Source organism: Pyrus communis, chromosome 11, assembly GCF_963583255.1.
Source record: "Pyrus communis chromosome 11, drPyrComm1.1, whole genome shotgun sequence".
NCBI classification, from domain to species: Eukaryota; Viridiplantae; Streptophyta; class Magnoliopsida; order Rosales; family Rosaceae; genus Pyrus; species Pyrus communis.
Window position 1 is genome coordinate 1090931 of NC_084813.1, and position 24551 is coordinate 1115481.

Consider the following 24551-nt stretch of genomic DNA (forward strand, 5'->3'; position numbering starts at 1 on the left):
TGTATATATGTATGTATGTCACCAATAATACATGCAATGATGCGTAAACAACATTCATATAATGCATGGCATAAAACAATAACCTTTTCTATTTAATTTCTGGGAATTAATATGTATATAGGTATATACGGAAAACAAAAGCCCACTCACTGATAATTAGAAGGGTCGTAGCCCCCCTGCCTCGAGTGTGTACGCTCGTCCTCGGAAAACGAATCACCTATACGCGACAAAGTTACGAAAACATTAATTTAAAAGCACCTAAGCAACTTCTCGTAATAACTTCTCATACATTGCTCAATTTGGACAATTGAATATACCAACGTGACCTACACAACCTCAGGATCACACCCATATTTTTAGAAAAATTTTTGGACCACGCACGCGCCCCCACGCGCCTGACCCCGCACGGACCTACGCGCCCCCACGCGCGGCCCACGTGCACTGCACACTGACGGCGTCAGTTGACGCCGTCAGGAATATTCCGTTAACTGACGGAATATTCCGTCAAATCTAACCAGATTCCGTCCACTGCCGTTAGGAATATTCCGTTAGACTTAACGGAATATTCCTCTTTCTTCTCCGGCGAACCTCCGGCGCCGGCGACGGCGCCGGAAAACTGGGTAATTTTCAAACCTTGTTTTCTCCTTCGTTTTTCAACCAAATTTCACGTTCTTTATACCAAAATGAAGCCTAGGACTAGTAGAACAACGTTAGACTAGTTTTAAGGCCTAAAAATTGCTAGATCATACCTGTCTTCAACTTCAAGAATCGGCCAACTTCGTACAGGACGATCCCGACGTCCAAATTCACCCAACGAACCACTCCGAGGCTCCTTGGGACCTCACAAACACATCTACAAGCTTAGAATCTCCTAAAACAAGCTAGATTAGGTTTGCATGAACAGTGCAATAATCGGACCTCGTTGAAACGACGTGAAAACAACGATATCCTTACCTGAAAATGGCACCTTTGAACTCCTCTCAGCTCCACGAACACGATGGTGGTCTTGGTTTCTTGTTTGGTGAAGATTTGATTAGGTTTGTATGTGTGTCCGTGTGTAGAGGAAGAAGAAGAAGGTGAACTCGGGGAGGAAGAGAGAGACTGAGAGAAGAGAGAAGAGAGAAGAGACAGAGTGAGGGAATGAGGGAGGGAATCCCGGAAAGTTAAAGTGTGTGTGTGTGTGGGTGTAATCCAATACATTCCACACCACACCAACAACTAATAACGTGACAAAAACGATCTAGGGGTAAAATCGTAAATTCAATGTACGTTTCTATAAATCCCGGGACGGGATGTTACAATTTCCTTCTAATTTTTTTTGATAAACTAATAGATAATTGACTAAATAAACACTTCTAGGCGTGAGACCTAAGAGAAATGCTAATAACAATTCTCTTATTAAAATAGGGATTGCAACTAATTATCTATAATTAATTTAATTAATTGTCACGGTGCTAATAACAATCTCCTTGAGCCCGAGCCCACTAGGCGTGAGACCTAAGAGAAATGAGGCTTAAAAAGGCTCAAGAAAAGCCCAATGGCCTATTTTTGACAGACTGAATTGTCAAATGCTCTCTTATGCATAAACTTTTGAACATTTACATTCTCATAATCGAAGACGGTGATATGGCAAGTATAAGCTTGAAGACGATTCATTAAAGCAGTGTCATGTCCGTGACTAACTAATTTGAGTCGTTATTCAGCTTAGCAAGTCAATTAGGCGTTTGACTTTGGGAGGGGTGATAAGGGCGTCATGTAAAATCTCGTTTAAAGAAATTCACAGTTACAAACAAGGAAGTGAATGAGAATTAATAATATGAAAGCTTTAGTACCAAGTCCTGGGTGTAAACAGTAAAACAAGGAGATACAAGCAATGGCAAAGTAGCCTTTTAAAACAGTGGGAGGTCAAAACCACCACTTCTTATCATATTAGAATTTCCAAGGCCAAATGAAAGCTACTACTGGCTGCATTCAATCTGAGTCATCCACCAGTGGCAGCTCAAAAACGATAAACGTCGTTGTCAACCATACGCTAACGGCACACGAACATGTTCCTAACTTGTTCTGTGAAAAAGGGCAGGGCCTCGAGTCTTGACTAACACCGGAAAACTCCACAAGGAACCCCAATACCGGCAGGAGGGCACTAAAAGGAAAGGCGGACTCTTTTCCCATCCCTGTCCTCACTTGCCATTGTTGAGGACTTGGCGTCTCTCTCGGCCACACATCTTTTGTACGGGACAAATCCTTTTCTATACTTTCCGGTGCTTGCTCTTAATACCGAGAAGGCGGAGTTTGCACTCACCTTGAATTGAAGAACCGAGTTTGGCTCTCGTTCTTTGTCAGACACATATCGATCGCCCTGTGTCTCAACTTCTTTGTCACGAATTTCGTCATCACTGGCTGTTCCCGCATCTGAACCGGTACAAGAACCTTCCCTCTCAACTTTCTTAGAATCAACATCTTCATTCACTGGCTGCTGCTGCATATGGAATGGAATAAAAGGCGGACATATGTTCCACCACGGTACAGGATAAGCATTAGTACCAGATTCTACTACATTTGAGTTTTGATTCTGAAATTGCATAAAGTAGATGCCTTGATGTCTACCATAGGGAAAATTATCCCAAACGTGTTCTACACTCCCGGATGCAGATTCCATATCCGTATGGTTACATGGTAATGAGGTCTGCACAGGTTTCTCCTCTTGCACATCAGAAGGCAGTGATTTAGAATCCCCCGCAGCTCGAGAAGATGGTCTGTGGGAGTCTGTGACTAATACAGTCCTTCCAAAGAGCTTAAGGGTTCGGGCAGATACCTCCTCAGCTGAACCTCCACTAGCATCGACATCATCCGTGGGAAATAACTCGAGCTTCTGGACATTTTCAGCAAACACAACCAGTAGAGTATCAACATCAAATAAAAGGCTTATTCTTTATGAAAATTTGAAAGATATGCCAAAGAACAAGCATATACCACTTTTAATTGCTTGTTAGGAAGTGAGCAATTGTTAATTGTAGATCCGCTTTCCTCGAGTGATGAGTTGGGCTCAGAAGGAATTAAGTTCCCACTATTGACACCAGCAGCAGATGAATCAGGGGATAAACCATCACTAGGTGTACTTGAATCAGTTGAACCCATTGCATCTGAGCCAATCACAGATAAGACTGACTTTGGAGATTGGTTTTCTTGCTCCAAAACAGATAAATTTGGAGATGCGGACATTGCTGACTGCTCTACAGTGGAGGTCTCTTTATTAAGAGGGTGTACAAGTTTTCGGGGATAAGGACGCATTGGCTTCCTCTTTGGTCGCGGAGGAGGTATGTCAATGGGCTCTTCTGAGGCTGTGTTTCCACCATTCGGGTCACGAACAACCTACAAGACAGAACCGAGGAGTCAGAATAAACATCAAGCAGGAAAGCATGAACCCTTCAAGTACGGTTTACACGCCTGGAGTCAACGAAATTGAACTTACATTAATCGATGGGGATATAGATATTATGGTATAAGATCATAAACCTTAGAAAAGAATTTTTGAGCATGACTTCGAATCTGAACCGCAGTCTTTGTGCCAACATGGTCTGTCATCAAAACGGAATATTTCAGCAGACAGCAGATAGATCATAGATGTTCCTTAAAACAAGAAATCAAACCTGCTCAAACCAACAAGTGAGATGCAATCTCATCCAACTTTTTATGGCCAAGACTTAGTAATAAATTGCTTGTTGACGCTTTTCATACAAAATTTACCTTCAATCTTTCGCCAGGCACGACCGTAGAGCTTTAAAGCTTCAAGGAATTTCTTATGCTCTTCCTCAGTCCATCTCTCTCTCTGTTTAGTGATTGTGTATGGTTTTCTCACCTATTAAAAGGCAAGTGAATAAAGCTTGTCTTAGAACATTACTCATGATTCTAAGTGGAGTTGGTCTCACAACAATTAATCATGATTTTGATCAACAAAATAACCTGCAGATGTGGGTTAGGCCGGACGCTCTAGTTAGAAGATACGATTACGAGACAGATAACAAAGTAAAATAGAAACAATGAGACTGCAAAAGATTAAAACCTTGGGAGTAAAGTCGTTTCCACTAGAGAACTGATCATCCTTCAACTGGACCCCACCAGCACTCATTGAGATCCCATTGCTAGCTGAGACAACACCATCTGAACCAGTACTACCAAACTCATCCTACATAAAAGCAATACATAATTAAAAATCTACCATAAATATTAAAAAATTCAACAGTAAAAATTTCCACACTTTCTGAAAGAACTGTACAGATTCAGAAAAAGGGTTCTTTCAATTCATCTCCCCCTTCAAAGAAATACCAGAAATTCTCCAAATTCAAATAAATTCATAAATTCAAATCCTAAGTTTATACATAATTAACAGTCCAAACTAAAAGTAAATCCCAATAGCAGTTGGTGGATTTCAAATCCTGCTCCTGCCGTAGGCGTAGCTTAAAGGAGTAATATCGCTTTTAATAAAAAAAAGGCAAATCCCTACGGAATTCGATGACCCATAGAAAATTTCACTGAAACAGGATCTGCAGGTTATAATATGAGATAAATTCAGTAATATGTGGATACATACTTGAGCAGCCATGTCTGAAGATCCCATTAAGCCACCCACCAAGCAAAGTAGACCTCTTCCTCAACTCTCCGCGATACGACACCGTTTCTCCTCACTCCTTCAGCTTGCAAAAACCACAGCAAAACCTTGTCTTTGTCTTCCCCACACTCATACAGCAGGAAAATACTCATAAATCTACACTCTTTCGGTCCAACCAACCGGTTCTGTGAGCTCTCCGGTCCATTTCTTAAAACTTGACTCTCACAAAAAGCCCTCCATGTCTCCCACAGCTGCCCGGTCCTCAAAAATTGGAGTCGATTTCTTGCTTCCGAGAAGAAAACAAGGACTGGGTTTCACTTGGATGGCAGAAACGGCAACAACCCAAGTGATAAAAATACTGAAAAAATAAAGAAGGAGAAGGCAAATGAGGAGGAGAGAGAAAGCTCTAGAGAGAGAGTGTTTTAGAGAGAGGGTGGTGAACAGTGTGTGCGATGAGAAAAATAGAAGAAACCAGGAGGTGCCACGTCAGAATCGTCCCTGTTTTCACTCTCTTTATGGATTTGTTTTATGCATTTTTAATTTTAATTATTTTTTTGTTTTGGTGAGAAAATAGAAAGCTCGAGAATTCCATGGAATCTTGTGGCTGTCGATGAAGGAGGCCGTCGGCACGTGGCGGGCGTCTGTCTTGACTTCCTCCGCTGGGTGCGAGAAAATTCAGCCACCACTGGATAATTACGCCACCAGATACCAGAAGCTCTACTCGCAGCGGAAACACTACAGCTATTGTACTCGCGCTTTTATGGCTCACACGTCACTTTCTTTATCAGCCAACTCACTTCTTTCTCCAAAAGTTTCCAAATCATCATTCAGTTTAGATAATTTTGAGAAAGAAAAATTCCAAGTCATCATTCCTTTATCTTTCTTCAATTTTTATTTGGTAAGTACGAATGATTTTTTACACTAAATTATACTAAAATAAAGGAAAACGGTTTAAAGTTAGAATGTTGTGGGTTAAAAAGAATGCTATAATAACATGGATTGAGATCTTGTATTCAAAACACGAAAACCGAGAGATCTTAAAACCTTAAACAACACATAAATTACTTAAAAAGTAATTATCAACAGTAGGATGCTTTTTCCGCTTCATTGATATTGCTAAAAACCAACTTAGCTTGCCCCAACTTGAGGATTCCTTTGATTTGCTTACTAAGGCCTAGGTTACTAGAAGAAAAAAAAAGGATTTTGGATGGATAAAGAGATTCAAGCCGTTTAAGTTTTTAGAATTAATATTAAGTGGTTTGGATTTCTCATTTCATAAATTCTGGATACATAAATCTAAATATATCTCGATCCTAAAGATGAATTTCAAGTGTGAAATTGTACGTACCTACGTCACTACGGGCACCAAGAAGGTGGAGCAACCATGAATCACCATGTGAAAAGGAAAAAAAAAATTCCAAAAAAAATTCCAAAAAAAAAAAGATAGTTCCAGCTAAAAATTAAAAAAAAAATGAGAAAAGCTGCGAATGATATTTTGTGGTGTGGGATAAACGCTAAAATATCTCGCACCCAAAATAGCAAGCGAGTGGGACAGAGAAACAAAAAGGTAGGCCAAGAGTTGTGGATTACGTAAAAAATCCAAATTAATAATTAAAAAAATAAAATAATATAAAAAAATATAAAAATAAAAGAGATGAGGTTGAAACTGAGGAGTTTTGGTGCACTTTCTCTTTCTATATGCGCTTTTGTCCACGTCATCTCCACTGACCGCCCCAAATTGTGCAGGAGCGAAACGATACTTCTAGGCCGTAGCTGGGCCCCATCCCCATGGCTAATAACAGTAAATCGTTTCTGTCCACAAGTTTTGGAGGGTGTTTTGGTAAATTCGACAAGGACCTGCTATGTGTCGCAGAACGTGGAAGGCTCCAGGCAAGCATTCAACGAGAGGCTCAAGATCTTTCGATTAGATATTCGCTTTGTGGCTGAAATGGGAGTTGAAATTTCTGCATCCACTTTTTTGTGTGGCATTTTTATGACGTCACTATTTTAATAAACTTAACTTTTTAAAATTTTAAGGGAATTGTTATTGGCACTTCAAATTTCTCATTATGCATTCCAAACTTTCTATATTTAAAAATAAAAATACACTTGTAAGGAGTGTAGAATGAAATTTTTGGAATGCTAATAACACTTCCTAATTTTTATTGCTATAAACCTACACTCGAAGACAACGGAGTAGTCACTCACAAAATGGGTGCTGGTGTTTTGCGTGATTTGTTAATCCAACTCGAAACAACAAGAGTCATTATCATGTCACTTGTTAAGTAATTGGGAAAATAACAAATTTAACATGATATGACTTAGGGCTGGTTTGGTATTGCTGTGTTTTGAAAAGAAAAAAAAATGCTTCTGTTGTGCTGTAAGAATAAACTCATTTTTGTTGCTTCACGTTTTCAGCTTTTTTTTTCATCCAAAACTACGAAAATACGTTATTTTTAAGTGTTTACCAAACACCTTTTTGAACTCAACTTTTTCTTTATACCCATTTTTTTATAAAAACACATCAATACCAAATCTGTACTTACTAAAATACAATACAAAATTCATATAAACATAACTCATTTATCAGGCCTACTTGAGTACCCAGCTGACGTCGGAAGGTTGGCTTATCTACGCAAACTAATTATTAAATTTAATATCGATCACTTTTCAGTATTTTACTTGATCGATATGTTCCAAATGTACCTTTGAGGCTGAGGGCCTTCCTTTGGGCGCCCATTGATACGGCCCACGCTCTCATCGCAGTCCAACAACAACCACAGCAAAAAGAGGACCCTCCCTCGAAAAACCACGAATTTAGGCTCTTTCTTTTGTTGTTAATCTTTTATTCAAATACTTTTTGTTTAAATTATGTCAATTAAATTTTACGAGCATTTTAGCTTAAAAAAAAATTCCAAATTTCAAAAATTATGATAAGATCAAACAATTTATAATATTGATCAGTAACTTTTAACTTTTGGATTTTTATTATTGCAATTTTTTTTCTTTAACAAACGATATTATTTACACTAAGAAGAATGGGTTGGCTTTGCCTCGTAATAGGTTAGCAATAGTGTGGTTCAGACTCGCCTTTGGCGAGAATCGAACCTAAGACCTCTCACTTACAAGTGAAGAAGAATATCACTAGACCGTAGTATTAAATGACTTTATTGCAAATTTTTAATGGAAAGAGAATGACCAAACTGTTATAGGTTACAACTTATAAGGTGCCTTAGGGCGAAAAAAGTGCGTCCCAGTTCTTGAGCCGCTCAACATTTGGACCTCCAAACACACATACTTTTTGGGGAAGGGATCTCCTGAATATTGGGTAGCTATCGTTAAACTTGATAGAATACTTTATGAAATAAGCGGAGTAGCAAAAAATATAACTAAAAGGGCTATTTCAATAGCGGTATCTAAAATGCCTAAACTTTGCCACGCACTTGGGGTCCTTCTTCATTGAAGGGGACATCAATGAAGACCGATGGTCCCCATGGTCATCTCTTCCCCTGGGTGTATATTTGGGCCTCCAGATATGACACCAAAATAAAATAAAAAATGAAAAACAAAAGAAAAAGGTGTTAAACTATAGACGCGGCAAAATTGGTTTGAAAGTTATATCATCGTGAGAGAACAAGAGCCGTAGTTCTGTCGGAGTTCCATTTTCTTGATCAGCTACTAATTAAAGATTCATGACCCGTTTTTCTTGATATCGAATTCAAAGTTATTGATTACATTTTCTGATCACCTGATGATTAAGAGAATATTTTTCTTATTAATACCTCAATCTTATAGCATATGATTTTACGTATTAATATCAAATGAATTATTCATGTTATCAAACTCAACATAAATATAACATTTAATCATCATCTATATGAGTTGAACATGAACTTCTCACTTACTAGAGAAAAATAATGCAACTAAACAATAGTATTAATTGAAACATGCTTGCATATGATGGAACCCATTTTGTAGAAAGGAGAAAAGAAAAAAAAAAAGAAACACAAAGAAATTAAGAAATAAAATCACAATATTATGCAGCCAGTTCATTAGACGAGGAAAAGAGTTTAATTTTACAACTGTAATGGGCTAATGCGCAAGAGTTTCATATAGTAATCCAATAAATCCTAGCAACGTCACATAAATTTATAATGCAATGTGACGATGTGTTTGTCACAGTAATAAATTCCTCAGGGATTTAACATAAGCAATGACGTTCGGACAGTTCGTCAGATGCGGATCGGACGTCAATACAAAACTCGTGCGGTGGGGGAAGGGAATTGAGGTGTCCGCTTTCCCCTTTGCCGGACAAAGGCGCCACTATTTTCTGAGATTAGACGAAGCACAACCAAAACGTTATGCTCGCCTGCATGTTCGTTCCACCCTTCAAAAAATTACTACCAATTTCCACTATTTACGTTAATTAATTTATTTTTTTATTGCCTATATCTCACTTATAAATACAGACAGCAAATTTTCAAATCTCGTTGTCACTCTCATTCCTCAACGTTCACACAACACGTATCGCTTTGATCTCTCTCTCACAAAGAATTTTGAAGCTCTCGCGCTGCTTCACCAATGGCTACCGGTGTCATCGACAAGCTCAAATCTCACGTCGCTACTCTGAGCCAAATCAGGTAATGGCGGTCGAGTTTCCCGTTGGAGTCCAATTTTCTGGATTTTCATGATTTCTACGTTATCTGAGCTTGCTTGATTGATCTAGCTCTTCCCTTTTGCAGCGAGAATGAGAAGAACGGATTCATCAACCTCGTCTCTCGCTCCGTCAGGTAAACTGAACCGAATCAAATCAAATTCTCTTGTTTTCTTTTTTTTTTTCTTTCTGTTTGGTTGATTAGAAAATGATGAGAAATTTGGCACTCAAATATGTGTATCTTGAGTGGCACTTTGATGGAATGTGATCTGACTATGCATGTTTCAGTGGAGAAGCACAGCATGTGGACTGGAGTAAGATCGAGACTCCTACTGACGAAGTAGTCGTTCCTCATGCTGGCTTGGAACCTGCTCCTAAAGGTATTTTTGTCTTAATTATGGTTTTTTTGTTGTTTGGTTAATCAGTGATTTCGATTGTGCATTTTTGAATGTAAGATGCATATCGTTATGATTTATCGGATTCTTGATCGATGCAGATACTGCCGAGATCAAGGCGCTTTTGGACAAACTTGTTGTGCTTAAGCTTAATGGAGGCTTGGGAACAACTATGGGTTGCACCGGTCCCAAGTATGCATTTAAATCTCGCCGTGATCACGTAATATATGAGCTGTTTTGCTTTATTGCTATACACTTATACTGCTTAAGTAGTGCAATAGTTCTTATCGGAAGTGTATGGAATAATTCAAATTCCGATATGAACTGCTCTACTGCTGGATTATGGGGTTGTTAATCCTGCATGTCAAAGATTTAATTAGAATTGTCAAATTTTAATTCATTTCTTACGATTCAATTAGATCCGCCTGATTTGGATTATGTAGTGGATACTGCTACATACAATGTAATATACGCTGACTGTCCATCTCGTTTCCATAACGTCAATGATTCAAGGTTCATTTTTATTGTCATGTAGGTCTGTCATTGAAGTTCGAGATGGGTTGACATTTCTGGACTTGATTGTCATGCAGATTGAGGTTATCTGTTTGTGTTCTTCTTCTTCTTCTTCTCCTCCTCTGTGTGTGTGTGTTTATACCACTTACCCTGCTAATTCTTTTGCAGCATCTCAATGACAAATTTGGGAGCAGTGTTCCCTTGCTTTTGATGAACTCATTCAACACTCATGACGATACACAAAAGGTTTGAGAATGTAATACTGTATTTTTTTGTTTTTGTCCGTTAAATTTACCCTGAACTAACTAGGTCATGTCTCCATTAGATTGTAGAGAAGTACTCCAAGGCAAATGTTCAGATTCATACTTTTAACCAGGTCTGTGGCACCTTTCTTGATTCTTGATCACCTTATTTACTTTATACTTGTGTATATTAAATACTTAAAACTATGAACTTATACCTTTTCCTGCATGTTTTTTTTGGAGTACAGAGTCAGTATCCTCGTCTGGTTGTTGACGATTTTACGCCACTGCCATCCAAAGGACAGACTGGCAAGGATGGATGGTAATAACTTACACCTTTTCTCTTCCTTGGATATTACTCGTTTTTCTTTATGATTTGGTGCTATTACTATGGAGACCCAAGAACGATTCGATATACTGCTCTTTATATTAGAGCTATTAATTAGGATAATTTTTGGTATGTGGTTACATTGTTGGAACTTGTATTCTCACCTGTTTATTGTATGATATGGAAATTCCCTATGTTCCTTGTACAAGTAGGATGTTTTTGAACTTCCATCAGATGTAGGTCTGCAGCACTTTTTATAGGTATACATACATTTGAAATACATGAGACATATGCAGACATACATTTGTAAGTGTACACTTTTAAGGTCTCCTTTAATCTTCATCTGCTATTTGTCATATGGTTAGCTTTCTTATCTGTTTGTGTGCATACTTAAAATCCTACTTGTATAATTTAATCTTTTTTCTTTAACATTCTATAAGGCATGGGAGTGACTGTTGGCTTGGCACTGTGGTTTAGAGATCTAGATAAAAAACACATCAGCCCTGTACTTTGTAGTTTGTGGAACCAATTTTTATCTAGTGAAATTTCATGCAAAGTTGCATTGCGTTCTACTCACTATTATTTTTTGCACATGAAGGTATCCTCCTGGCCACGGTGATGTGTTTCCATCCCTCAAGAACAGTGGAAAACTTGATCTGTTATTGTCACAGGTCGGTCTGTTGATGCTGTTTGTGGTCATTTTATTATTTTCTCATAGCCCAGGTATAATTCTTTCCTGCATTCGTCTCTATTTTGCAGGGTAAGGAGTATGTGTTTATTTCTAACTCGGACAACTTGGGTGCTATTGTTGACTTAAGTATCCTATTTTTTGTCTGATTGGCACATCTCTTTCTAGACTCTAGCTCTTTACTTACTATGATATATTATTGCCTCGTTCACGATACTGTTTGAGAAAAGAAGTCCTTTTGGATGTTGTTATCCCTGACTGGTTGCAACAGAAATTCTACATCATTTGATCAAGAACAAGAACGAATACATTATGGAGGTATGAAAAGGTTACGAGTATTAGTCAGTTACGGTACCTTTTCTCTTTTAAACTTGTTTCTACATATCTTTCCTATTTGTGCAGGTGACACCGAAAACATTGGCCGATGTGAAGGGTGGCACTCTTATCTCTTATGAGGGCAAGGTTCAGGTATGAAATTTTTATCCATTGCTAGCACTTTTCTGTCAGTTACAAGGTTATGATATCTTGAAAACTCTGTATTTTTTCTGAACTTTGGTGGGCACTCCACATCTCTTCAATGTGTGCTTTATCAAGCCACTTTTATTTCAGAAGTACTGTTTTATTTTGGACAACTATATTTTTGGTTGTGGTTTTTAATTAGTGTTTTATCGTCTTCTTTTTAAATTAGCCGTTGTTTTCAAATATGCGAAGTTTAGTCGTCTTAGTAAATTCATATCATTTTTAAAGTAGTTGGTTGAAATAAAGAGGTGGTATGAAATTGTGACCATAGGACGGCAGACGTCGCTGTGATTTAATAGTAAATGACCTGTATATATTTCACAGACAGGGTTTGGTTTCGAACTTACTACCCAAAAACAAGGTCAATTTGAAAAACACTAGTTGAACTGGCTGGATCTCAAGAACCTTGAGCTCGTTGACCTAGTTCAAGGTTGAAGAGGCCAGTTCCCCGGTTTTTTCCTTTCTTTTGAGTAAATGGATGTCAAAGGAAAACCAAATCGGCCAACCAGCTGATTCTCCTGGTTAATCTATTTCTTCTTAACAACGTCATGAATTCAATGTTAATGCATCTTCTTTCCCCTATGAAGCAAAATCCTCAATAACTTTTTCAATGCGTGACCATTTTTCTCTTATCTGATGTACTTGTACAGCTCCTGGAAATTGCTCAAGTCCCTGAAGAACATGTAAGTTATGTTTCTATTATTTCACTCCTCCAACCCCCTGCTTTAATATTTAGCTGTCATCTTGTTCTCACTGCCAATAGCAGCTACGTAAAATGTAGCCAGAATTCCCACTTTTATAGTGGCCCAGGATCTAGTGAAAATAATTTTTTTGTACAGTTTATAGTTGACGATTTGGGGTGCTTTCTTTGAAACAGGTCGATGAATTCAAGTCAATAGAGAAGTTCAAAATTTTCAATACGAATAATTTGTAAGTAATGTTACCCCAAATCTTGTAAACACTCATGGAATACGATTGTGTGCCAACAAAAGTACCATTCAGGTGGGTGAACTTGAATGCAATTAAAAGGCTAGTGGATGCTGATGCACTTAAGATGGAAATTATCCCAAACCCAAAGGTACATATTTTTCATATGAAGCTTGGTTGTTCTGAGGTTCCGGTTTTCTGATGCTTAGATATGTTTATAGGAAGTGAATGGGGTCAAAGTTCTTCAGCTAGAAACCGCAGCTGGTGCAGCAATCAAGGTACTTAAATCTTTAAAACTCATCTTAGTTCGTTATCAAAAGTTGAAGCTTGATGCAATATTTCTATAGAGATTGATGTTTTAATAATTTTATTACTAATTTTAATGATCTGTTGCTACTACCAGTTCTTTGATCATGCTATTGGTATCAATGTACCTAGAGCCCGATTCCTTCCTGTGAAGGCAACTTCTGACTTGCTTCTTGTCAAGGTAGCCTTCTTTTCCCGCTACTAGATCTTGAATCTTTCACAATGACTCGAGGCTTGTCTAATGCACTTATCTTCTTTTGTAGTCTGACCTTTATAACGTAAGAGATGGCTTCGTTATCCGGAACAAATTGAGAAGAGATCCACAAAATCCTGTTATTCAATTGGGGCCTGAATTTAAGAAGGTGAATATTTAATATAGTGATGATCTGTTCCTACTACCTGATGATAAGTGTGATAATTTTCTTTCCATATAGGTTGACGATTTCTTGAGTCGATTCAAGTCAATCCCCAGCCTCCTTGAGTGTGATGGCCTTCGGGTTGATGGTGACATATGGTTTGGTTCTGGCATTAAACTCAAGGTACGCACTTACAGCAAAAATTTCAATCACCGGCTTCTTGTCTTTCGATGCTTGTGTGAGATATTGATATCTAAATTTTGGTTGCTTGTCGATGGCATAAATTAACCGTGTCTTATCTCCCTTACTACAAGACTGCAACATCGATTATTAACCATCCCGTGCTCATTTATCTCTTTTCATTTGTTTCAGAAACCTTTGAACTCCTGTTGCTGTGTTTTGCCGAACACATTATCTACTATTGTTCTGTATAGTCTTACTAACGTTGTCTGCCATTGTTTTTTTACTTAATGTAGGGGAACGTACATTGCTCAGTAAGTTCTGAAGAGATGTTAAACATTCCTGATAATATCACGCTTAGAGAATAGGTAATACAAGACAATGAATCTAGACCGTCGTATGTTACAAAATATGATGATGGTCGTCGCTGTTTTATATGTGGTAATTGTGTACTCTAACTCTTGGTGCAGGATATCAATGGCTCTGAGGATCTCCACATTACGCATCAGGAGAGCGTGCTAAAGTTAGAGTCGAGGGCGGGATGGTTGTGCCGTGCTTGTTTACTCCGATGGCGAAATAAAAGCTTTTTGAATTTTTGCTGCATGAGTTTGGTAGGGTTTGCAGGTTACCATGTTAAGCTCTATGGTTTTTGAAGGAAGGAATAAAACTTTAGTTTTATTTTTCTATTTTCATCCTCAATCGTTTATTTTTCGTAACACAGTGTTATGTATCATTGAAGAGAAATTGTTCTTTCCCATCTTGCACAAATTTGGTAATGGAAAAGGTGTGTGTTTAGCCCACCATTTTTTTTTTTTTGTTTTGGTAAACGCCCACCATTTTTTAATCCATGTATAAATCTCGAGATTTGAGCATTGTAATATAGATGCACGACAAGTTTAATATTTTTGCACCTTACCTATATTAATAAAATAAGAGTTCCTAATCATACTTTAGCTGATGTTTTAAGTTATGTAAGCCTGAGTTATGCTTACTAGGGTTGATAACTCAAAGCGTTACTTCAAGATCGGTGATCACGGCTGTTTCATATAACTTCGTAAAAGAGAGAGTTTGCTTGTCAAAGTCGAACTTGGAGCCTTCTATCTGTGTGTATGATTGAAGACATGCGTAATGGATACTCCACGGTGAGTTCGTCTCTTCAACCATGTAATTAGATCTAAATGCCAAGTAGTACTGAGTACATGCTTATCAAGCTAATGGGGAAAGGCCAAGTAAATGCAATTTGTTTGTTTGTGTGAATTGTTTGTTTTTTGCTTATCCCTAAGAATTATATAGCGGGGCGGTATCATTGATTTGATCCTTGAATAAATTATCATTGGCAATTATACAGAGTTGTAGCTCGAGTAATTAAAAGCATTTACTGCACACTCAAAATTATCCACGATTTTCATTTATCTCATGACCAATATTGCTTTGGAGGAAAATAAAAACAAAATAGCAACCTTAGCAAACAAATATTGGAGATAAAAAGATCTTTCCTTACAAAAATACCGGTTGATATATCCGAATGAACTTTCAAAACGAGTCTTAAAACAGTCAAAAAATTTAAATTTCTTAGTGTTATGAGACTAGTTTTGTTCCTAGCATGTGTTAATCCAAGCCAGAACATTTAAGGGCAACTTTAATTTTTTTAACGGTGGAACTGATAAGAGTATTTACGGTTGCCACTAACTCCATGTTCATCCGCTCTGAAGTTGTGGGGCTGGAAACCAATATGTGGAAAGCCACTGTAACAAGTGAACCACATGCATCCCCCATCTCAGGACGACCATCGCCGGATATCAAGAACCCCGATGGGAGTATAGCTATGTTCGATGAGTCTTCCCCACTTATTGCTACATTGAGAGTTTGTATGTCAACCGGAGCGTATATGATAAAGGATCCAAGAGGGTCTATGTGGCACTCTTGAAGCATCAACATGTTGTCCTCCGTCGGGATGAAAGGCTGCTCAATACACAAACTATTAATTCAATTAAACTAAACTTTGTTGAAATGAAAATTGTTAAAATAAACATCATAAGACTGAAATGTTTTACCCGAATGATGGATATATGGTTTTCGGGATGAGTTCCAGTTGAAATGTAGGCAATCTCATGCACTGGGTTTCCATGAAAGAGAACATCCCACTGAGAGAAAAATCAAATTAGGAATTAGTAAGGTCACATTTCAACCTTTAATTATTGATAAATCAAGATATAAACCTGAATTCTTGTTTTCTCATCTCTGAAGAAGTTAAAGATAGTTTGTGACGACAAAGGGAGCCAGAGAGAAGTAGCAACACTGACGATCGTGCCATGTGGTTGTCCAATTTCTGCGCTTTTATGAACAGAGACTCGAATCCCACTGCTGTCAACTTCTGACAATTGGGGGAAGTCAAGTTTTCCCTCCATGCTCAACATTCCGCAAAAGTTCTTCACCATCCTTTGGGAAAGCTTCATTAGGCTCTTCTTGCCTTCAGGCAAAGTAACCACTAAACAATGGAAAACATGTTTCATCAAAACTCAAAATTAGGCTCCTCTTGCCATCTTTGTATTATTAATTTTCTAGTTTTGAATAACATAGGAGGTGATTGATGATACTTACCTCCTCCAAACACACAAGTAGAACCAACATCGTCCATCAAACAATCGAATCTCTCACACATCCTTTGAAGAGTAACAATCCATCTCTCAGCTCCATATGCAACACTACTACAAATTAGATCTCTATAGAGCCGATGAGTTTGTGTCTTGTCGTCAACCTCCATATGCTCAATCCAAGTAATCTATTATTTTCCAACTTAATACTTTAAAAACGATTCTACCAACTATAAACAAACCAGAATTATTGTACATGAATGCTTTTTTATGAAGCATGTAATGCCATGTAAATAATAATCGTGTACTATCTGCTGTTGATATGTATTATATGTAATTAACCATTGATAATTGATGCTAAAGTATATATAGCTCTAGGTATACTCTTGGCTTTTCCCCATTAGATTAACAAGCATATCTCAGTACTAGTTTATCATGTAGACCTAATTATATGGTTGAAGAGATGAAGCAAACCTTGGCGTATCCGTTATGCATGTCTTCGATCATGCATCCAGATGGTAGCCTCCAAGATTGAGGCTGTCTTGCAAAACTCCCTTTCGCGGAGTTATATGAGACATCAGCGATGACCCAAGTTCCTGGCTCAGTTTGTTGACAATGGCGAAGAAAGTAGAAATCCCGTGGCAGCACCAAAGGTGAGAGAATGTGTATTTGTTCATACATCTGCATTAAAGAAATTTGAAATGTATGAATCGGAGTGATAAAATGTATAGGTAAATAATTAATTAACTTAACCCAAACAATTGCTTTTTATGTACCAGCTGCAAGCAACCATTCCGATTTCCTGACATTCCAGTTTCGAGTACTTCAATTGTCTTTGCTGTTGTTACGATTGTTGGAAAGAGTTCTTCCCATTTGTTCTGCAAAACCAAGTTGGTTTTTCTTAAACTTCTTTGCATCATTAATTTTAAGTTTAGTTCGTCAGTATATATAATAAATAATGAAAATACGAGTTATAGAACTTACGGAATCTAAAAACATGTCAACCAAATGTGCTGCACTTATGTGCACAACTCCTGAATCTTTCGAAGACTCGACCTTAGCACGAGAGTTTTTGAAGTGTTTGGCTTTTGGAAACATCTTATCATAGTTATCACGGTTGAGGAAATATCTGCCATTAGTTGGTGATTTGATCCATATGGGCTTTTCGATCTGGAAAAGCTTGACCAGTTCTTCCATGGCACTGGCTGCAATGTCTTTCATGAGTGCCTTTTCCATTTCGGCATTTTCTTTTAATTGGTACGCTAATGCGGGATTCGTAGGACTGAGATTAAGAGGTGGTCTGGCTATCACTTGGTTCGTGGAACATCCTGGTGATAAATTTAGCGATGATCCAACTACAGATGTCGCATTATACTTGGGTAGAAGGTTGGCTAACTTATCATGCTGCATAAAAAATATAAGCCTAATCAGACATCATTGTAGTGAAGAAACATGTACAGCAAAGATGTGATAGAATGGTAAATTGATGTGATAGAAATAGTTTATATTTCAAATATTTACCTCTTGTTTCAAATAAGAATTCTCCAGTTGAAGTCTCTGCAAACTGAGTTGTTGCTCTTCTCCTGAAATCGGTAGACCATCACAGGTTGGACAAACGACATTCTTTAAGGTTTCTTTCATTGCAAAGTTTTCACGTCGAATATTTTCATTCAACTGTCGGAGAGCAGTGGTTTCTGCTCTCTCAGTTTGCGCCTGAGAAATACAATGTAATGAAAATCCAGGGGAACAGATTCATTATAAAGTAAGAGAGATGAAAAACAAATTGGTAAAGATTGTTTGAATAGAGAAAGCTAGAGAACCTTGATTTGGGTTCTTTTGTTTTGAAACCAAAACATGATTTGATTTGGCTCCAGCCCCAGTTCCCTACATAGCTGTTTACGGTCATTCTCATCTGGATGGGTGCAGTTGATGAAAAATCTGCACCCGACATAACCTTCTTAGTTAGTGATTCCGGTCAGGGGTTAAGAGCTCATAAATCAAATTCAACCAAGTTCATATAGAGATTATCAGTGATTAAACAACATCCCATATAAATTCATCAAACTAGTTCGTATATATGCAAATACATATAGTAGAACTGTTTTTAAGGAAAATGATCTAATTTGATACTCAAAGGAGGAAGAAAGAAATATATATCCATTTGTATTTTTTTTACCAATCATGCATGTTTTTGGTCGTTGAAGATTTAGAACATGAACATAATAAAGTTGAGGAAAAAGTAAATAAATTAATTATAGGTTAGTTCTTACTCTTCAAGTCGTTGTATCTGCTCAGAAGTATGGCGTTGACGCTTCTTGTTCCCCTTGCGGGAACTCGATGCTTCATGTCCATCACCGGAAGATTGATAATTTGAATTTCTCGGGAGCTCCATTCTCTATCACACGAAGCAAACACAGTCACACAAGATAAATGTTTTTCTTTCTTAGACCGTAAAAGAGATATAGGAAGACAACACAAACACACAGACATATATATATATATATAGTAAGATATTTAGTTCATATATTTCATCCAAAAAATATACAAATTAATAAAAATGTATATATCTATTTATGTTAAGTTCGAATGAGGACACCAAATTAATACCAAACGAACCCAATTAAGAAAGAGAAATCTATGCTTATTGGATTTTATGGTTCTCGGTTGTCCTAGATTTTCTTCTTTATTAATTTGTGTGACTTAAATTTTTGAATTTATTTTTGTTTCACATTGGAGTATTTAATTAGTAATTAACTACACCAAGTAACAGCTAAAACGGAAAATGAAGGTGCTGCAAACAAAATACCAAATACTTTTCAAACAAAATATAGAATTCACATTACTTTCCCAACTTTCCTGCCAAATGGCGGAGCTACTAAAAGTCTTGGATACATGCTCGCATTCCTCTGAGACTGCATTAATCATGAACAAGACCTCTTTGTGTGAGAAATGAATTCATCTTTTCTTTTCATTTTTGCATGGATTTTTTTAAATATTTATACTATTAAAGTAGAAGGAATGATTCGAAACTATTATATTAATTTAGAAAAAGGAGAGATTATCGAACTTGAGATGCACGGGTAAAACCCCAACACCATCTGCTAGAATAGGACCACATGCAATTCATTTTTGCATGGATAAACATCATTACATTTGAAAGTTCTACTCGGGTTATCTCAATATTTTTTCATGTAGTCTAATATCGTAGTTGATAAAGTATTAAGTTTCCATACAATTTATAAAAAATGACATAGTTATCCTTCAACACAATTTATCCCGTCAAAGAACAAATGACCACCGCCATTACCACTACAAACACTTACCTTACACAGCCACAACCATTATCACAACCATTGTTGCCACTGTCACGACTACCACAATCGTTACTAACACCACCACCACAATCGTAACTATCACTAAAACCACAACTGCCAACACCACAACCACCATCACTGTGGCTACCACTACTCCTATCACCATTATTTCCCCTACACCCCAACCATCACACCCCATTAATGGAACCACCATCATACCCATTGTTGCCATTATCGTCATCGTTACCAACACAACCACTACCCCCTCCACCGTCCATGTGACCAACACCCCCATTATCGTGTCCATTTTATCATTGTGTACAATTATATCACTTTTACATTAAAATTTACCAAACATTTTTATACTTTTTTTTTATATTCATGACACTTTTTACAAGAACGGTTTAACAAACGCTCAACAACTTTATTTTATAATAATTACTCTTAAACACAGTAAAAAATAATAAAACACAGCAATCCCAAACTGACCGTTATTGTCAAACTTGTTGCTTTGTTGCAGATCGAGCTTTATCGCAGTAGCAAAAAGCAATCATGCATATGCATCTTGGTGCATGTTCAATCCCAATCGATTTCCATTCCCCTTAACAACTAATGGTCTCACCCACTAACTCTATCCCTCTACGTAAAATTGCTGTCCTTTGGTGACTGTTAAATAAAAGCATCTCTACTCTAGTCATGCTCTTTGTTGCTGTAAGGCTAGAAAACGATTTTAGAAACTACTTAATTAAGAAGTTTTAAAAGAAATTTCGATACAAAAGGTTCAAAATATTCTGAAAATGGAAACGGTTTGATTTGAAATTTTCTTGGTTAGAGTTGCAGCCTTGTATGCGGCGAATTGTAACAGGCTTGTAGCTCAAGCAACAAAAATTATGTACCTTACGGTCAATATGCATTAGATGACCACACCACCTACAAGCTTAAGCAAAAAATTAACTAAAATAGCAGCCTTAAGCAAAAAAATAACTAAAATAGGAGCTTATATATAGCCAATTATTCAACAAGAAATTCAAACGGAGTCTTAAAACAGTCAAAAAGATTGAATTCACAAACTTCTCCAACGAAACTAGTTTTATTCTTAGCATAAGAATTACAATTCCACCGCAAATAGGTTAATCCAAGCTCGAGCAGTTGAGAGCAACTTTGATTTTTTGAACTGTGGAACTGATGAGAGCGTTGACAATTGCCACCGACTCCATGTTCATCTGCTTTGAAGTTGAGGGCGTGGAAACCAATATCTGGAAAGCCACTGTAAGAAGTGAACCACCTGCCCTGGAATGTCCTGAATCCCCGGTTGTTTCAGCACGGCCATCGCCCGATATCACAAACCCCGATGGGAGGATAGGTATGTTGGAAGAGTCCTCGCCACTTACTGCTACGTTAAGAGCTGGCATGTCGACCGGAGCATATACGAATAAGGATCCCAAAGGGTCTGTGTAGCTCTCTTGAAGCATCAGCATGTTATTCTCGGTAGGGGTGAAGGGCTGCTCCACAGAAACCATTGAAATGAATCAAACTGAACTCTTTATAAAGCCAAAAGCATAGGTAAAAATATTTTTCTCATCCTTTTAGTTTAGCATTTGAAGTAGCATCAGTTCAACTTTAGTTTCCCCATATTTCCGGGATAATATATTTCGGAAAGAAGAAAAAATGGAAGAAGGAAATGAAACTACCCGAATGACAGATATACAGTTTCCCGGATGCGTTCCTGTTGGAATGTTCGCAATCTCATGCACTGGATTTCCATTTGACAGAACATCCCACTGAAAGAGAAATCAAATTAAGGTTTCAGTCATATCACATTTCAACCTCTAATTATTTGGAATGAAGATAAAAACAAAATGAGGAGGGATCTTTTTGTTAGTTAGAAACCTGAACTCTATTTCTCTCATCTCTGAAGAAGCTAAAGACGGTTTGGGACGGTAGAGGAAGCCAAAGAGAAGTAGCAATGCTGACAATCATGCCATGGGGCTGTCCTGGTTCTGTGCTCTTACGAACAGAGACTCGAACCCCACTACTGTTCACTTCGGACGACTGAGGGAAGTCAAGTTTACCTGCCATGCTCAGCATTCCACAGAAGTTCTTCACCATTCTCTGAGAGAGCTTCATTACACTCCTCTTGCCTTCGGACGAAGTAACCACTAAACAATGTAAATAAGGCTCATCAAAATCCAAAAGCGTTACAAAATGATCCGGACAAAAAAGGGAACTATAAAGGATTACTTAACATTAGAGAGTTTTCTTTTCCATTTTGGCAAATATCAATGTATTAATTTCTAACAGGGAATTATGGAAGACTTGCCTCCTCCAAACTCACAAGTAGATTCAACTTCGACCATCAAGCAATCCAATCTCTCACATGTCCTCTTAAGAGTAACGATCCATCTATCAGCTCCATATGCAACATTTCTACATACAAGATCTCTGTAGAGCCGATGAGCTTGTGTCTTGTTATCAACCGCCACATGCTCAATCCAAGTTACCTACGATTATTGCAGTCAATATATATGAAACAATTCTTTAAAATTAGGAATATCATATGAGAATGTGTATCGGATGAAGCATGTAATGTCATGAAGATAGCGATTGTGAAAAGTAATTAATTGTGATGTCGACGGAACCTGAACAACATTGATAATTGATGGGAAAGTATAAATGTTGCTGCATGACAAGAGCAAGGTTGTAGAAAATGTATTAAACTAAAGAAATTGGAAATGTGAGGTATTCTCTTGGTTTTTCCCGTTGGCTTGACAAACGTAATCTCAGTAATAGTAAGCCTGCAGATCCAATTATAAATGCTTATGCTAAAGAGATGAAGCTACTCACCCTGGAGCAGCCGCATGAAATATCTTTGATCATACAGCCAGAAGGAAGCCTCCAAGATAGTGATTGATTTGAAGAACTTCCTTTGGGGAAGTTGTGGGAAACATCAACAATGACCCATGTGCCTCGCTCAATCTGCTGACAATAACGAAGAAAGTAGAAATCCCGTGGCGCCACCAAAGGTGAGAGAATGTGCATTTGTTCATACATCTGCATTAAAGAAATTGATTCGTATAAGTATTTGTGACAAACTATAGGAAAATAATTAATTAACTCAACAACGCATTGGCTTTCATATGTACCAGCAGTAGGCAACCATTCCGGTTTTTCATCATTCCACTTTCAAGTACTTCAATTGTCTTTGCTTTCGTAAGGATTGTGGGAAAGAGTTCTTCCCATTTATTCTGCAAAAATAAAACGTTTTTCTTGACCTTCTTTGCTCATTCCAGCAGTGTAATATTACTTTCTCAGTATATATTGGGAAATAATGAAAGAATGAGTTATAGAACTAACAGAGTCTAAGAACATGTCAACCAAGGTTGCTGCATTAATGGCCACTACTCCTGAATCTTTCGAAGACTCGACACATGCACCAGAGGTTTTGAATTGATTGGCTTTAGGAAATAACTTATCATAGTTGTCACCGTTGAGAAAATATCGCCCATCAGCTGTGGATTTGACCCACAAAGGCTCGCCAATCTGAAAAAGTGAGACCAGTTCTTCCATGGCACTGGCAGCAATGTCCGCCATGAGTGTCTTTTCCCTTTCAGGGATTTCTTTTATTTGGTAAGCTAATGCAGGACTGGTAAGATTGAGATTAAGGGGTGGACTTCCGATAATCCCTTGGTTGGTGGAATAGCCTAGTGATAAATCCAGCGTTGATCCAACTACAGACGCCAGCGATTCAATTTGTGATGGTGGTTTCCCTATGTATTTGGAAAGAAGGCTGGCTACCTTATCATGCTGTAAGACATCATTAAAGCGAATCCATATATAAACATAATGAACAATAATTAACAGAGATCTTTAAGAATGATTGAATCTACGGATGAGAGATTATGTACATTCCAAATACTTGCCTCTTCTTTCAAATAGGCATTTTCCAGCTGAAGTCTCTGCAGACTTAGCTGCCGAGCTTCTTCTCCAAACGGTGGACCACCGCAAGTTGGGCAAAGGACACTCTTTAAGGCCTTTATGATTGCATAGTTTTCCCATTGAATCCTTTCATTGTCTTTACGAAGAACAGTGTTGTCTGCGCTCTCATTTTGAGCCTAAAAATTACCAAGCATGTTACATATGCAACATAAAATATAAGAACTAAACATCCAAGTCGTTAAAGTAGGAAAAATGGAAAACCTGGGTCTGCGTTCTTTTGTTTTGGAACCAGAACTTGATTTGTCTTGGCTCTAGCCCTAGCTCCCGGCTCAGCTGTTGACGTTGGTTGTCATCCGGGTGAGAGCAGCACTTGAAAAATCTACATCCAAGAGAGCTCCGTGTTTTAATTTTTGCAGAGAAAAAACCACCTCAAATTGGAGAAAAACAAAGATCAAGGCGTAATATCTACTGTCCAAAAGCATCAAAATTCAATGGATGATTGAACTGTTAACCATAAAAGAACAATATGCAGTCAATTACTACTTTTGGCAGCTTGAAGCAAAAGGTACAAGGCAAAGAATTACTTGCAGATTAGTCTATGTATGAAAAATTAAAATATACAAAACAAGTCCATGACCTTTCAAACAAGCATTGATCTGGAACTGTAGCAAATTTTATGGCTGCTTGAAAAAGAAAAGTCTCTAATTAACTGATTTCGAAGCATTTGATTCATGAAAAAGATGATATCTACGTAAGTATTTCTTCTTTTTTGGTTTTCAGAGGAACAGATCAGATGATATCGACGTAAGGAACAATCATGTATTGGTCATTCAACAACATTCAGAAGATAAATTAATTGGAGGTTGTTTCTTACTCTTCGAGTCTACGTATCTGCTCCGTAGTATGACGATAATAATTCTTGTTGCCTCTGCCGGAATTCGATGCTTCACGTCCATCACCTGAAGCTCCGCCATTTCCCTGAAGCTCCAT

At 37.7% G+C, this 24551-nt stretch overlaps 4 protein-coding genes across 6 annotated transcripts; 1 reads left to right on the top strand and 3 right to left on the bottom strand.

Annotated features, from left to right (window-relative positions):
• Positions 1–1728: 1728 nt before the first annotated feature.
• On the bottom strand, positions 1729–5323 carry LOC137708219 (protein REVEILLE 1-like). Of its 3 annotated transcripts, none has more exons than XM_068447245.1 (6): positions 4631–5323; positions 4064–4186; positions 3748–3859; positions 3517–3578; positions 2974–3372; positions 1729–2872 (listed from the first exon to the last, which is right to left on the bottom strand). In XM_068447245.1, the coding sequence occupies exons 2-6, from the start codon at positions 4127–4129 to the stop codon at positions 2144–2146; spliced, it is 1368 nt and encodes a 455-aa protein (XP_068303346.1). In that variant the 5' UTR covers positions 4130–4186; positions 4631–5323; the 3' UTR covers positions 1729–2143. The 3 variants fall into 3 exon arrangements, with proteins under 3 accessions (XP_068303346.1, XP_068303347.1, XP_068303345.1); XM_068447246.1 differs by having other exon boundaries at positions 4064–4161; positions 4592–5323; XM_068447244.1 differs by having other exon boundaries at positions 4592–5323.
• A 3662-nt stretch (positions 5324–8985) lies between these two features.
• Positions 8986–14507, top strand: LOC137708815 (UTP--glucose-1-phosphate uridylyltransferase-like). The gene is made up of 21 exons (XM_068447967.1): positions 8986–9249; positions 9352–9399; positions 9552–9643; positions 9760–9850; positions 10194–10254; positions 10340–10417; positions 10497–10547; positions 10662–10735; positions 11340–11412; positions 11501–11558; positions 11701–11747; positions 11832–11897; positions 12599–12631; positions 12826–12878; positions 12951–13026; positions 13097–13153; positions 13279–13362; positions 13445–13543; positions 13616–13720; positions 14014–14085; positions 14188–14507. The coding sequence occupies exons 1-20, from the start codon at positions 9191–9193 to the stop codon at positions 14083–14085; spliced, it is 1377 nt and encodes a 458-aa protein (XP_068304068.1). The 5' UTR covers positions 8986–9190; the 3' UTR covers positions 14188–14507.
• Positions 14508–15325: 818 nt separating this feature from the next.
• LOC137749440 (homeobox-leucine zipper protein HDG11-like) lies at positions 15326–18703 on the bottom strand. The gene is made up of 10 exons (XM_068489535.1): positions 18582–18703; positions 18132–18249; positions 17833–18024; positions 17296–17715; positions 17088–17189; positions 16786–16992; positions 16319–16499; positions 15937–16205; positions 15772–15861; positions 15326–15679 (listed from the first exon to the last, which is right to left on the bottom strand). The coding sequence occupies exons 1-10, from the start codon at positions 18701–18703 to the stop codon at positions 15326–15328; spliced, it is 2055 nt and encodes a 684-aa protein (XP_068345636.1).
• A 2052-nt stretch (positions 18704–20755) lies between these two features.
• On the bottom strand, positions 20756–24551 carry LOC137749358 (homeobox-leucine zipper protein ROC8-like). The gene is made up of 10 exons (XM_068489454.1): positions 24436–24551; positions 23823–23940; positions 23546–23737; positions 22980–23429; positions 22769–22870; positions 22470–22676; positions 21946–22126; positions 21516–21784; positions 21317–21406; positions 20756–21127 (listed from the first exon to the last, which is right to left on the bottom strand). The coding sequence occupies exons 1-10, from the start codon at positions 24549–24551 to the stop codon at positions 20756–20758; spliced, it is 2097 nt and encodes a 698-aa protein (XP_068345555.1).

Bases quoted from the DNA above. Each gene is read 5' to 3' on its own strand.
- LOC137708219 (XM_068447244.1), bottom strand. From the start codon at position 4,618: ATGGGATCTTCAGACATGGCTGCTCAA. The intron at 4,187-4,591 runs GTATGTATCCAC...GCTTTTATGTAG, and splicing joins CTTCAGACATGGCTGCTCAA to GATGAGTTTGGTAGTACTGG. The intron at 3,860-4,063 runs GTTTTAATCTTT...GCCTTTTAATAG, and splicing joins GAAACGACTTTACTCCCAAG to GTGAGAAAACCATACACAAT.
- LOC137708815 (XM_068447967.1), top strand. From the start codon at position 9,191: ATGGCTACCGGTGTCATCGACAAGCTCAAATCTCACGTCGCTACTCTG. The intron at 10,736-11,339 runs GTAATAACTTAC...TTGCACATGAAG, and splicing joins CAGACTGGCAAGGATGGATG to GTATCCTCCTGGCCACGGTG. The intron at 13,027-13,096 runs GTACATATTTTT...ATATGTTTATAG, and splicing joins AAATTATCCCAAACCCAAAG to GAAGTGAATGGGGTCAAAGT.
- LOC137749440 (XM_068489535.1), bottom strand. From the start codon at position 18,703: ATGGAGCTCCCGAGAAATTCAAATTATCAATCTTCCGGTGATGGACAT. The intron at 18,250-18,581 runs GTAAGAACTAAC...TGTCGGGTGCAG, and splicing joins CAGATACAACGACTTGAAGA to ATTTTTCATCAACTGCACCC. The intron at 17,190-17,295 runs GTAAGTTCTATA...TTGGTTTTGCAG, and splicing joins TTGACATGTTTTTAGATTCC to AACAAATGGGAAGAACTCTT.
- LOC137749358 (XM_068489454.1), bottom strand. From the start codon at position 24,551: ATGGAGCTTCAGGGAAATGGCGGAGCTTCAGGTGATGGACGTGAAGCA. The intron at 23,738-23,822 runs GTTTTCCATTTT...GGTAATTTTTAG, and splicing joins ACAAAAGAACGCAGACCCAG to GCTCAAAATGAGAGCGCAGA. The intron at 21,407-21,515 runs GTTTCTAACTAA...TTTCTCTTTCAG, and splicing joins ATGAGAGAAATAGAGTTCAG to TGGGATGTTCTGTCAAATGG.